This window comes from Polypterus senegalus, chromosome 2, assembly GCF_016835505.1.
Source record: "Polypterus senegalus isolate Bchr_013 chromosome 2, ASM1683550v1, whole genome shotgun sequence".
Lineage (NCBI taxonomy): Eukaryota > Metazoa > Chordata > Cladistia > Polypteriformes > Polypteridae > Polypterus > Polypterus senegalus.
In genome coordinates this window covers 264,998,378-265,013,777 of record NC_053155.1, presented here as the reverse complement: position 1 = coordinate 265,013,777, position 15,400 = coordinate 264,998,378, and the positions used below count along the sequence as shown (strand labels likewise).

Genomic DNA, 15,400 nt, shown 5'->3' with positions numbered 1-15,400 from the left:
CATTCAGATTAAGTAAGACATAAGACACCCAGGTAAAGCTGGATCCTCCCCCTCCCGGACATCCCCCTCCCCCATGGTGGAACTGCCGCACGTTCCGGCCCTCTTCCCGGCAGCGTACATGCCAGGACCCAATCCCCAAGGCCCCACCCATATCCCCATCCGGGGACGGCCGCCCCCATACCCTAAGCCACCAGGCCCACACCCAGACCAACCCAGGGGCATTGCAGCCACTAGGCAGCGACCGCAGCCACCGTCAAGACCCCCCTAAGGCCCCACACACAACCACCAGAAGCCCACCCCGCAAGGTAACCCAAGCACCACCAGAGTGGGCAGCAGCCCCCAGCCCAAGACCCCCCTAGTGAACCCACCCCAGGGATCCTCCAGATACTCCAAGCTCAGACTCTCCACCACATCAACCACAGCATCCCGCAGGACCATATCAATGACCCTCCATCATCGCTATGTGATGGAACCGATCAAAGGAGCCCAGAGAGATTGATTTGAAGTGGAGGCAGAGGCTGTCTCAAGTGTAATATGATCCAATAAAAGATTTCTATACTGGTTAATGCAAAGATTATCTTTTTTTCCAGTTTATGAGGATAGTTTTCTTAGCGATGCATATGGCAGTGAGAACCACGTGAACCAAATTTGTTTCAATCGGGACATCCTCTAGGTTCCCCAGCAAGCAAAATGAGGGGGAAGTTGGGATATCACATTTCAGACACTTTGACAGGTCTTCACATACTCTATACCAGAATCCCTGAACAGGTGGACATGACCACAGTGCGTGGATATAACTGTCAGGAATGTTGTCTGTGCAGTGTGTGCAGGTGTCAGATGGCACAAATCCCATCCTGAACATCCGATGACCTGTATAGTGTACTCTGTGTAGAATTTTGTATTGAATTAGTTGTAAATTGGGGTTTCTGATCGTTTTAAAAGTTTTTAAACAGGTTTGGGACCAGAAAGTCTGATCAAAGCTAACTAATAGATCCTCCTCCCATTTGCCTATAGGAATTGCTATTGTATCATCTATTTTGGTCAATGTTTTATATACTTTAGACAGTAATTTGGGGTGTTTGAGATTACAGAAGTCTAATACCCTTGATGGTGTTTGTAATTCTACTTTAAGCTTAAATTTTTCTTTAACTACTGATTTAATTTGGAGATATTCTAAAAATCTATTCTTGTCTATCCCAAATTGGGAGACTATTCTGTTAAATGGAATGAAATCCAATCCTTCAACTATGTGTTCCATGTATAGAATTCCTTTACTTTTCCAGTATGGGAGGTTCATCATTTTATTGTTTTGCAATATGTCAGGATTATTCCAGATGGGTGTGCGTCTGCATGGAATTAGTGAAGACTCCGTCATTTTAGATATTCCCACCATGCTGTCAGTGAGGTACTGATATTAATACTTTTAAAGCTTTCATGCTTTCTTATTTTTGAGCTAATAAACGGTAGGTCCGAAAGCTCTATAGTATTGCAAAGTGTCTGTTCTACATCTAACCAGGACTCATCCAGCGGGTTATGTTGTAACCATCTTGGTATATATTGGAGCCTGTTGGTTAAGAAATAATGATAGAAGTTGGGTAGATCCAACCCTCCTCTATCTACACTACACTATCCACTACACTCCTTTGGCCGCACCGTGTTTGTTCTCGGTGGGCGGACGCTGCAGGCAGCATACTGTAGTGGAGGTGACTGTGGGCTGGGCGAGTGATGAACGCCCCCTCGCTGCCCCCAGTCATTCTCAATAGTAAGCCTACTTGTACTGTTATGCAAATAGCAGGAAGTTGTCTCTTGTCAGTACATCAGACGTGTTGACTGGTGCCTTCCTGCTGTGATAGCGTGGACAGTGCTATGCAGAAGAGCTCATTCTAACCTTTTGTCTTTGCCCTTCAAGAATGTCTCTGAAACACAAATCTGATGCAAGTGCTGGTGAAACAGTAAAGAAGAGAAAAACCATCACCATTGAAAATAAAGTAGAAATAATAAAAAGGTCAGAGAGGGGTTAAACTCCATCATTCATTGGCAGAGCACTTGCTTACAGTCAGTCAACAATGGCATTTATTAAAATAATGTACCTGTTCCGACTTACATACAAATTCAACTTAAGTACAAACATACAGTCCCTATCTTGTACGTAACCCAGAGACTGCCTGTATATGACATATGTGCTTTCACTACATTAGTCACATTCTATGGATTTACAAATAGAAATTAGTTTGGCTTCAACAATCAAACAAATGACACATATTTAGTATTTGCATATCTGTATTTAGCAATTAAATATATAATTTTGCCAATCCTGCTAACTTGCATAATTGCAGTGGTTTGTGCATCGAACAAATAAAAAAATATATTTTAGTATTAAAAATGGAGCAGTTCATTTCATTACAAGTGCAGGCATGCCAAATTTATACTTCATCTGAAAGTTGCCTCTACTTTTACTTGGTACCGCTGTTTGCACAGCTAGTGTGCACAGTCCTAGTGCATGCAACGGTTCCCTGTGATGGGGAACTTTACGAACTGTTTAGAAAATGGATGTTTAGATGCACCTCTGTGGACATGTTCACTGAAATCAGAGAATTATGTGAAGCCTTTGTTTGTTTCTATGGTCTGTGTATTAAAAAGCAATACATTACACCATCATTTTGCTTCCTCTTACAACTTTGTGACACTACAAAGTTGAATTATTATTTTGTCTTGGTAGAGTTCTATATGAATCTACTTTCCTCTTTTGTATTCTTTACTGTGTAGCCTTTATCAGAATGCCTCAAATCCCATAGACTTACCACTGTTTATAAGGTATTGTATTTGTACTTCTCCACACCTTCCCTTCTATATCTATAACCTCAGGCCATTAAAAAGAGTAAAACATAAGCAGGAATTAAGTTACAACTTTAAATAATGTATTATTGATAATATTCATAAAAAATAGCAAAAAGCATAGTACAAGTGAATATTGGCAACTATACAACCTGATAAATGCTGATATGTAGTTTCAAGCAGCACACAGACTTGTAGTTACTTTAAATGTCTATAGTAAAGTCATCATTTCTAGCTTTCTTCTTTAAACATCAAACCATTACTGTTCTCATGAATACAACTCTAATATATTTGCTTTGTCTGACTTACAAATAAAGACATACAAAACATTTATCAACTTATATACAAAATTTCACACCACGACAATGATTAAAACTCGCATCTGATCAGTCACATCACTGCACTCACAAAGTATGCATAAAGCTATTTATGAACTAAATATATAATGGGATAAAAGTGGTAATACCAAAAGCCTGTGTGTGTGTTTCTAAAATAATAAGCATGAATCCTGCAGTCAGGTGCTAAAATTCTCAATCTTAAAGTATAACATAATGTAACCTTTTCTACGTGAACAGCTACTGTATATTAAGCTAAGTCACAGTTAAGCAGGTTAATTGACAGATGGTCAACTAGCAAAGCAGTAGAAGCCGATGCTTCTTATAATTTCTAGCATCCTAAATACGCATCCCAGTGTGTTCTCGGAGTACAGGTGGAGAAAGGGGGAGGAAAAACCAGTAGTGATCGTTTAGCAATGTCTCTGCTGAGGGATCAACTGTCAATTAGTGTTGAGTATTCATGCAATTCATTATGCTTTTTCCAACTCCATACGGTACTGAATAATTATCAAAAAATGTAAGATATTTAAGCATAAGGGCAACATAATTGTGCATATGTGGGGTTCATTTTATTTTAATGATGTGTTTTGTGATTTAAATTACAGTAATATTCTTTAACTTCTATTTTAATAATATGCACATTTGAAACATTTTTCTGTAAAAATACATAATGAAACATTATGTATTTTACCTAATATTTCCATTAACAGACATTTTCAGTGCAAGTTCCATCATACTGTGTGCTCAAATGAGTTACGAATGTCAGCAGGAGCAGAACTCATTCATAACTCAATGGCCACCTGTTCTTGTATTTCACAAGCCAATAGTTGAAACTGATCAAGTTAAATGTTCATTATCCAAGTTCTATTTACATTTAAAAAGAATGAGAGATTAAAAAGTGAAGGCAGTTCATTCTACACTTCAGGTTCCTTTTACCTCACAATATTGCCCTATGTACTACTGTTTATTTATGTAACAGTAAATTTCATAAGTTAACTCTCGAACCTCATTATATCACAATAATGTTTGTAAAATGCATTTTTACGTCTGTCTGTGCATTACTCTCTCTTATGGGTAGTTGTTATTTCAAACTGAAGGTTTCACTTTCTGAAGGTCAGCAATGAAATAATTTTCGTAAGATTATAACAGACCGGTCTCAAAGCATTAATAAAGCCTTCAAATGAATAACCTACCACATCTGCAGATAAGTAAAAGTAGAAAATAAAAGAGGTTTCCCCTTTTAAATATTGCAATGACAATTATGTTATATGATTAAATGTGTTTACAACACAAAGTAGCTGGATTCCTTTTTTATTGGTTAAAAAGTCATTTTGAAAATATTTATAGAATTTATTTTTAAGCAACCAACAATAAGCATATTTTAGTCGTTAAATAACAAATCAGCAGTGCACATTTATTTCCATATTTTTTTAAAAATATTAAAGTTTTCAGTTATCTACTCTCTCTCCTGTCATACATTCAAAACAGTTCTGGGATAGGTTTGGATCTTAGCATCCTCTAATAGAAGATGCAATTAACAAATTAAATAACTACAATAGTAAACCCAAGCAGTGAAAAATGCTGGTCAGATTTAATGGTCACTTAATCAACAGTACTGCTTATATACTGTACATTGCCTTTCAAAGTAGACAACAATGTACTGCAAGCATTTTAACTCTAAAGGTGAATAACAATGATGATATTAAAACAAATTTTCCTCCAGCTGGTCACAAGAGACTTTTTCCTACTAAAATTTTCTTTATCAATATTTTTTTGTGTTTTTTCACTGCTTTTCAAACGGTACAAGGAACAAGTTTACTACAGAGGGAGGTAAAATATCTGAAATTTGAAAACCATGTAACCGGCCTAGATGGGACATGCACAACAGCATAAGCTAGAGCATTACTAGGATAGAAGTAGTTTAATTACTTTCATATATTTCTGCCCTTACCCATAAGTCATGTTCTGCGTAGTCGAAAAGAAGCCACACTTTCCTGTCTGCATGAGACAAAAAAACCTTTTGCAGCGAAATGACATTTGGATGTTTTAGCTCACGTAAAAGCTGCAAAACAAAATAAAAATGAAAGTGGTTACATTTAGACATGAGCATCTTCTGAAATCAAAAACCTAAAAAAGAATATTACATTTTTGTAATTTCTTTTACAACTTAAGAAAATAATCTAAGGGCAGATATGTTTCAAGAAACATAACATCTGAAAAAAGTGCAAACATAACAGAAGGACTTGCAAAACAACAGACCAAAAAAAAACAAACAATAATTCAATGAGTAGTGGACAAAATTATTCATGTTGTAGTTAGTAAAACATAAGATTAACTGCTCACTGCTACAATGTGTACCTCTCATTTGTAACTCGCCAAATTAAGAATAAATAAATACACCATCGATAATGCAAAACCATGACAGAAATGAAGAACCAAACATAAATGGATTAATAAAGTATCTATCTAAATTTGAAATACTCGTATTTCTGTACAAGTCTAGTATTACAGAATTTACATGGAGTATTAATGTAACCATTTGCCATGAACATAAAGAAAAAAACTAAAGATTTTTTACCATAACAAGTGCCTACTATTTCTGTTGTTAACATGAAAATAACTTTTTTTTATGCAAAGGAAATGTACTTTTTACACTGAAGGAAAAATACAACAATTAGCCAAAGACAATGACATCTAACTCTACCTAACATAATGTTCTTAAACCCACTTAATCCAAATAAGGGTTTAGCAGTCATGCAAAACAAGCTGGATTTAACTAACACAATTTTTGCAACACTAATTGCTAAATTTTTTATATCAGAATTATTGATTAAATACCTAGGGGTAAACATCACAAGTAAACATAAAGCTCTTTATGAACAAAATTTTGCTGTCTGCTTGGAAAAAATTAAGCAAGACTGTCTACCCTCCATCTCTCTATAGCTGGAAGAATTAACATTATCAAGATGAATATACTTCCTAAGCTTCTTTTTCTATTTCAAAACATTACAAAACACATCAGTAAATCATTTTTTAAGAAATTAGATTCAACCATAACCTCATTTATTTGTATCCAGAAAGCAACCCTACAAAGACTTAAGGAAGAAGGTGACAAGGCTTTACCTAACTTTCAATTTTATCACTGGACGGCGAATATACAATCTATAAAAACCTCGACATTGACTCAAACAGATGAACACAGCGGTTTGCTCTGCAATAGAAATAAAATCCTGCAGTTCTTCTTTATACTCCTTTCTTTGTACCCCAATGGGTACAAGTCATCGCCAATATACTAAAAACCCAACAGTGCATCACTCACTCAGAATATGGAACCAATGTAGGAAGTATTTTAAGAAAGAGAAGCTTTTATCTGTGGCACCTCAGCACGAGAATCACCTTTTTCCACCCTCTCAAACGTATGCAGTTTTTAATGTTTGGAAAACATTCGGGATTAAATAACTTGGAGGTCTGTATATAGACAAAGTCTTTGCATCCTACAAAAAATTACAATCTAAATGTAACTTTCCAGCAACATATTTCTTTCACTACCTTCAAATTAGAAACTTTGTCAAACAAAACCTACCCTATTTCCCTCACCTCCCACCTACCTCTATTCCGGAAAAAATACTGATCAGTCTTGAGGACTCAGACAGCATCTCCGTAATATATAAAACATTTTAAACTCCCTTCCTTTCAAAGATCCCAGAGTACAGTGGGAAAAGGATCTCTCACTCAACATCTCAGGAAAGAAATGTAAGGCAGCAATGCACAAAATTCACTCGAGCTCCATATGCGCAAAGTATACAACTTAAAATTATATATTCAGCGCATCTGTCTTGTTTAAAATTCTCCAAAATGTTTTCAGGGCAAGATCCAACCTGCAAACGTTCCAATTTCCAGCCTCACTAGGCCACATGTTTTGGGCGTGCACCAAATTAACATCTTTTGGACAAAAATCTTTAAATGCTTTTCAGACAGCCTTGGTGTGACAATCCCTCCTAATCCACTAACAGCTGTGGTTGGTGTAAGAATTGAAAGCATTGAGGAAGCGGATTCTCTCACCTCCCTTTTTTTTATTCTGTTTAGTTTTATTAATTTACTTATCTACATATTTTTACTATTATGAAAGTTTTACTCTGCTGACCTAGCTCTCGTTCTCATGGGTGGGAATCAATTTGTTTCAAACCTAGTTTTGTTAAACTTGACTTGCTTGTTTGGAATGTTATTTGATTTTAATAAAACTAATAAAATGTTACAAAAAAAATATTGAGTAGATACTTGGTGAAAATTAGGTTATTAAAATGTTTTTCATACTCAATGAATTAACTTTTTTGTAGTAGGCTGCTATCAGTATTTATTGGTCCATAATGTACTTCTTTAGTAAAAGTTTATTATAGTTGCATAAATATAATTTCCTTAACATTTTAATGATCTGTGACATTTGCTTAAAGGTTCATAAGTATTTCAGGTAAACCTGGCTACACTGTAATTTAACACCTTTTCACTACAGATTTGAAATTGAAGTTTAAGATTTTTTCATCTCTCGCTGTCTCATATTCTGAAACCGTTTTTATTCTACAAATTGAATATTTTCATAGTAGGTATAATATTTTGGGCATTTTTGTTTGTGACTAAAATAAATATTACAAATGCCAAAACAAAATATAAATAAGTAAAAAAGTAAACTTATTATGAAAATACAAAAACAAATTATATTTCTATATAATACCTCATTTATGGCACATTAAAAAAACATTTTTTGTAAAAGGCCAATGACCTCTTTCATTAGGTGAAAAATCTTCATCTACTTCAAGCTTATAAAAACTGGCAAAATTCATGTACTATACCTACAGTACCTATGATTTTTCAGCATACAGCTGGAAAAATACATCATTCATAAATGTTGCTAATGCTATTATTATTATTGATCCATTTTAGTCGGGTCAAACTTTTAAAGTCAGTATGCTCACTTAAACACAACCACTAATTAAACTGAACTATCATTTTAAAGCATTATCATGTGTTATCAATGGTCCACCTTTGTTTCTTCTTTAACATTTGGCACAACTGGCTTTACAATCGGCAATGTACTTCTGCGATTTTTAACAGCCATCATTTCTTAGATCATGAAAGATGGGCTTCCAAGGAGGACACAATACTCTGTATTTTAATACATGTCAATAAGTTGTGCTACTTTCCTTAGTTTTACTGGTTGTGAAAATAAGAAAGGGAACAAGAAATATTGCTTGGAAGATTGAATGCTATGGTTTAGTGACATATACAGCATGTGCTATGTCCTAATACAGTATAATTTTGTTTGGTAGACTGGATTAACTGTTGAGTGTTACTGTTTTGTAAAACTTAAAATCTGTGTTTGCTCACTCCTAAAACATTTTTGGTTGCCAATAATGGGCCAGGTAGTACATTTTACAGGTGTATTCCCTTTAGAAGCTTTTTTTTTTCTTTTTTTACCAGCTGTGTCTAACGGCAGCTAAAATGAGAAATTCTTTTCAACTTGCAGTACATATCAGTGATAGTGACTTGGTTATTAGTAAGACTGGGATTGAAGATCACTCAAGAGACAGTGTGTCTCATATAATGTGCTGGATTCCTGGTGGTACAGTTAAGGGCAGGTTGCCAGTTCTGGAAACCAATACAGTGCAGTAAATGGGTGAATTGACCATTCTGCTAGACTTTTAATGTTGCTGAAGGCCTGTTGAGATAGCAGATTTAACAGAGATGCAGAAATTCAGCTGTGCAACCCCACACACACCTCAAGAAAATGGCTAAACTGCAACTCATACCAATATCAGCCTGTACTTCATCTGATAACAAAGGTGTAAATCAGATCTCTGCTGACTTCTACAAACATGAAGGTACCTAAATGGACACCAACGTTCAAAGAAAGAATGGTTCAGTAACTGGAAGTGACCAATTGTGATCCAATCACCAGAGGTTACACCATCCATTAAAACTAGCTGCATGCATATCTTCTGTTACTTGCAATCTATGAAACCTCATTCTCTGAAACCCAAAAGTTGATGAGCCACTCTGTCTTTGGGAGCTGAGAGCTGACAATCTCTTCTCTTTGTGGACCTGAAAGCTGAGATTTACTCTACCAAGGAAAGCTCTGTGCCCATGACTGAGCCCAGTCTCAGAATAGCATGTACTGAATTTATTGGACACATTGCAAATGAACTTAAAGCATAAACACTGCATGGGGCTGCAAAGGCAAATTACATCTCAGTCATTACAGACTGTGGAAGTGATGTATCTGGTAGAGATAATGTGATTATATACTATATGTCTATTTTGTCTGGTACACCTGTGAACACTATCATTGGATTAGCTGAGCTTAAATGATGCCATGCTCAGGGAATGCTAAACACAATAAAATGTATACTAAATAATGCAGATCAGGCTGATTAGTGTTAAGATAAAATCTATGCATTGGGGCAGATGAAGCCAGAGTTAATATGTGTTCATCAGGTGGAAAATGTTCTCTTATCTCTCCTCTAAGCAGTGCACATGTACCTCTTTTTAACTATCTTTTAAATTTTATTTATGTTCATATACAAATTATACATAAGTACAATATACACTCACCTAAAGGATTATTAGGAACACCATACTAATATGGTGTTTGACCCCCCTTTCGCCTTCAGAACTTCCTTAATTCTACGTGGCATTGATTCAACAAGGTGCTGAAAGCATTCTTTAGAAATGTTGGCCCATATTGATAGGATAGCATCTTGCAATTGATGGAGATTTGCGGGATGCACATCCAGGGCACGAAGCTCCTGTTCCACCACATTCCAAAGATGCTCTATTGGGTTGAGATCTGGTGACTGTGGGGGCAATTTTAGTACAGTGAACTCATTGTCATGTTCAAGAAACCAATTTGAAATGATTCGAGCTTTGTGACATGGTGCATTATCCTGCTGGAAGTAGCCATCAGAGGATGGGTACATGGTGGTCATGAAGGGATGGACATGGTCAGAAACAATGCTCAGGTAGCCCGTGGCATTTAAACGATGCCCAATTGGCACTAAGGGGCCTAAAGTGTGCCAAGAAAACATCCCCCACACCATTACACCACCACCACCAGCCTGCACAGTGGTAACAAGGCATGATGGATCCATGTTCTCATTCTGTTTACGCCAAATTCTGACTCTACCATTTGAATGTCTCAACAGAAATCGAGACTCATCAGACCAGGCAACATTTTTCCAGTCTTCAACTGTCCAATTTTGGTGAGCTCGTGCAAATTGTAGCCTCTTTTTCTTATTTGCAGTGGAGATGAGTGGTACCCGGTGGGGTCTTCTGCTGTTGTAGCCCATCCGCCTCAAGGTTGTGCGTGTTGTGGCTTCACAAATGCTTTGCTGCATACCTCGGTTGTAACGAGTGGTAATTTCAGTCAAAGTTGCTCTTCTATCAGCTTGAATCAGTCGGCCCATTCTCCTCTGACCTCTAGCATCAACAAGGCATTTTCGCCCACAGGACTGCCGTATACTGGATGCTTTTCCCTTTTCACACCATTCTTTGTAAACCCTAGAAATGGTTGTGCGTAAAAATCCCAGTAACTGAGCAGATTGTGAAATACTCAGACCGGCCCGTCTGGCACCAAAACCATGCCACGCTCAAAATTGCTTAAATCTCTTTCTTTCCCATTCTGACATTGTGTGGAGTTCAGGAGATTGTCTTGACCAGGACCACACCCCTAAATGCATTGAAGCAACTGTCATGTGATTGGTTGATTAGATAATTGCATTAATGAGAAATTGAACAGGTGTTCCTAATAATCCTTTAGGTGATTGTATAGTGAAATACTTACGTTGAAAATACTCAAAAACTTCTTCCAATGATTAAAAATAATCTATGATGTTCTGCTGCTAGTTTGGAAGGCCTATCATTTCAACCCCTATAGTAAGTGTGAGCCAAGAGCAATTGCTGTGGAGTTAAGCTGTACAACCCACAGTCCTTCAGCAGTAAAGACCCAACATGCTCCCTCTTATTTACTGCAAACTTTCTCCTTTGTGTGTTTTTCAGATTGAAATATGAAAGAAGGACAGTGCACAGCTGTACACCACCATATGGAGCACAAGTCTTACACTTGAGAAGAATTGTCTGGTTTTGTCTCAGGCTGTGACTACAATTACAAGCGGTGTCATGAAAATTACATGTATGAGGAAAAACCTTTCAGAAATGGACATTTTCACAAATTTATACAACACACTGAATCAGAACTGCATACCCAAAGTTAGTATATTGTCCAGGGATATTACGCACACAGAACAGACAGACAGAAAACTAAAAGCATGTCAAATCAGTGAGTGGTAGCTACAGCTATATGACATTTTAGAACATCCAACTTAAGAATTTCCAGAGTCAGGCAACCTTCAGAGATGACCTTAATCAGTAGATTGAAAATAACAGTAGAAGTAACAATCACAGAATTGTAAAAAAAGACTATAAAATATAATAGGTGGTAAACAGCAAGGGGTGCAGAGATCATTTGATGCTTTTCCAGTGTTCTGTCATGATTTATGGCATGAAGACATCATCACCTATGAAGATTGATGAGACTGATGGTAAAATGAAACAAAACCATCTTGCTGAAGAATGAGTATGATGTAGAGGTTATCTAGACTGAGTGGAGAGTGCTCAAGTTGCCCATCAAAGGCCAGTTTGCAGACATGTCGTACAGTAGTTTATGGTGAGTTACTTTGAAAAATGTGTCTTACTACATAGATTTCAGGAATATTTTGCATTTAGTTAAGAACATCCTTGTGTAGCACATTTCAACTGCAGTGTGAACAAGGCTTTTCTGCACAGAACATAATAATATCAAAACCATGTAATTCTCTTAATGTCTTTACATTTGAGGAATTAATTAGGGTATCTTCAAAATGCGAAGATTTTGATCCTGAATTCTGTGTGTGGCACTGGTTCAGCTCAGACAAGAGGAAGAGGCCTCAGTATACATGATGGCCAAGTGACACTGATCTGTTGATGGTCGTGATAAAGGCTTAGAATCAGAAGAGTAGACACTCAATGTTTGACTGTACATAGTGATGATGTTGCAAAAAAAAAAAAAAAAAAAGTACATACAGAAGTTTTAAAGTTTGAACAAAAAAATACCAGTCAGAGGTCAGACATAATGGAAGATTGCAAGACTCACACAATAAATGGCACTTAGATCTACAGGCATAGAACAGAAGATGCAGTATTTTATGTTATGTTAATATGAAACATTTTGTTTCCGTAATTGCTCATCTAAAAAGGTAATTTGGCTCCTAAATATTTCATTGTAAAAACAAGTTACTGCCAAGTATCTTTTTAATTTGGAGACTTGATACAGGAAGGATGAACTGAACGAGCTAAATGCTCAAGTAGTCAGCACAGATGAGTAGCCACAGTTGTCCTGCTATTGTGGGCTGCATCAGGAGTGGGCAGGAGGAGGAGTATAGGAAGCTAACCAAGGACTTTATTAAATGGTGCGACTCAAACCACTTACACCTGAACACCAACAAGACCAAGGAACTGGTGGTGGATTTTAGGAGGCCCAGGCCCCTCATGGACACCGTGATCATCAGAGGAGACTGTGTGCAGAGGGTACAAACCTATAAATACCTGGGAGTGCAGCTGGATAAAAAAATTCGACTGGACTGCCAATGTTGATGCTCTGTGTAAGAAAGGTCATAGCTGACTATACTTCCTTAGAAGGTTGGTGTCCTTCAACATTTGCAATAAGATGCTGCAGATGTTCTACCAGATGGTTGTGGCGAGTGCCCTCTTCTACGCGGTGGTGTGCTGGGGAGGCAGTATAAAGAAGGAGGACACCTCACACCTGGACAAACTTGTGAGGAAGGCAGGCTCTACTGAAGGCATGGAGCTGGATAGTTTAACATCTGTGGCAGAGAGACGGGCACTGAGCAGGCTCCTGTCAATCATGGAGAATCCACTGCATCCACTGAACAGTGTCATCTCCAGGCAGAGGAGCAGCTTCAGCGACAGACTGCTGTCACTATCCTGATCCACCTATAGACTTAGGAGATCGTTCCTCCCCCACACTATGCGACTCTTCAATTCCACCCCTTGTAAACGCTAACATTATTCAAAATTATTGTCTGTTTTTACCTGCATTTTTATTACTCTTTAATTTAATATTGTTGCTGCTGCTGGATTATGTGTCTATCTATCTGTCTGTCCATCTCCCAATGAAATGAATGTGATGCCATTCCTTGAACTATTTGCCCTAGCAAGTAAAAAGTGATTACAAAATGCACAATGCTATAATTTATTACAAAAGTTTTGTTTTTATACATTAGAGCTTTGTTTCTGTTTACTTTTGTTGGCTGAGTAGCAGCCATGGCCCTGGAGTGAGGAATGTTTTTTGGTGATGACAGTAGGCCTGAGAAAAAAACTCAATACAACTCAAAATAAAAGTCAATCAGTCATTTCAAACATCCATTCATCCATCTTCTTAAACCACCTATCCAAAGCAGGATCTCTGGGAAGCCTATTCTTATCCCTGAAATCATTGTGTGCAAGGCTGGAAAAACATCTGGCCATCTCAGGATGAGAACACACACTCACACACACACAAACACACACACACACAACACGCTCGTATACTAGGTCCAATTTGGCCAAGTTAATCCACTCAAACTGCATGTCTTTGGATATGACGCCAGTTAAGAATTCACTGGACTACGTATTACTATCCAAGCAGAATTAACATGCTCTGCTCGGTTATATTACACAATTAACATTACATTAGTGTACTGAAGTCTACTGCAAGATGAGCTCATGTAGTTAAAAACAATTAATGGGGCAAAAGGAAATCTCTTTGGCTTGGGAGGTTAAGGTAGCTGCTGTTGTGTGCTGCCTTGGCTCAGGAGTGACACTGAACGAAGGTCACAATTGGCATGAGACAATATCCAATACATACATTCACACATACACACACAGCTAGCCAACTAATTTGGTAATAATTTGTGTGAAGCTTGCATGTTCACTCATGTTTACATAAGTTTATTCTGCAGGACTCTGCTTCATCTAATGTACTTATTGGCACTAAATTGATTCAATGAATGACAAAAGTTACAGTAACTGTGTAAGGTTTCATTTTTCCAGTATAAAAATGAAACAATATCAAAGATAGAAAGCCTTGACAGTTTTTGGAAATGTATTAATTTCTACAATGGTGGCTACAAACTGGGTAACAAGTATATCATTTTCTTAAAAAAAAAAATATTTTAGTGAATGAAACAATTCAGATATTATAAAGAGATTATATGCTTTATATAAATATAAAGAGAAATGAATGCACATAAAAATGTGACATTTTAATACACGTATAAATTAAACATGAGTTAAAAAGAGTTATGTGATGGACAATTTAAACAGAAACACTAAAACAATTTATTGATTAATAAAATAAGACAAACACAAAGACCATTGTTCCAAATGAGTAATAACTTTTCAGTTCAAATAGGTATCAGTTTCATGCTTTACCAGCAGTAGTATAGGTCTTACAAAAAACAAATAGAAATATAAAAATAAATACTTACCGCTATTTCCCTACAGGCAGACATAGAAATTCCAGTACCTTCTATTTGTTTTAAAGCATAGTCTTTGTCATCCTTTCTGCATAAAAAAAGATTTCTCAGAATTACTATTGACAAGAACAAAGAGGATATACTTACAACTGAAAAGTAATATTTACAGGGCTAATTCTTACAGAAAAAAACAGTTGCAAAGACTTTAAACATAAAAATATACAAGTATCCATATATATCTCATACTCACTTTTGCATTCACAAAAAATGCCAAGTACATGCTCAGAGATCCAATTTCAATGAATGCAAATAATTGGAACTCGGAAGTAGGCGTGTGTGAAATATATCATTTACAATTATATCTTAATTGCTGTTTTAACGATGTGCGAGATTAAATTATCAAGTATGTAACTCGCCTTGCAAAAAAACCAGAGTTCATTCACTAATGCAACAGTATAGACCACTGCGCGTGCGCAAAGCGAGTTGCATAGGTGTGCACGTCCAGCAAGCTGCAAGTTAGTGTCGCTCGCTGCCTCAAAATGAGTGAGTGAACAAATAGCACCAGATGATTAAACAGCCTCGCCATCAGCGTCGTCAGAGTTAATTGCCAGACATGGTTCATTCTCAATCGCATGGCAGTGGTTTCGTTTTGAAAAGACTGATGTT

At 36.9% G+C, this 15,400-nt stretch overlaps 1 protein-coding gene across 3 annotated transcripts in view; it reads right to left on the bottom strand.

The window, feature by feature from the left end:
• Positions 1–15,400, bottom strand: part of cdk8 (cyclin-dependent kinase 8) — a 223,777-nt gene that overhangs the window by 131,188 nt on the left and 77,189 nt on the right. For all 3 annotated transcript variants that reach the window (XM_039745482.1, XM_039745483.1, XM_039745484.1), the window contains exons 2-3: positions 14,747–14,822; positions 5,122–5,232 (exon numbers count right to left, since the gene is read on the bottom strand). In XM_039745482.1, the coding sequence (XP_039601416.1) occupies positions 5,122–5,232; positions 14,747–14,822 (187 nt within the window). The remainder of the gene's footprint in view (positions 1–5,121; positions 5,233–14,746; positions 14,823–15,400) is intronic.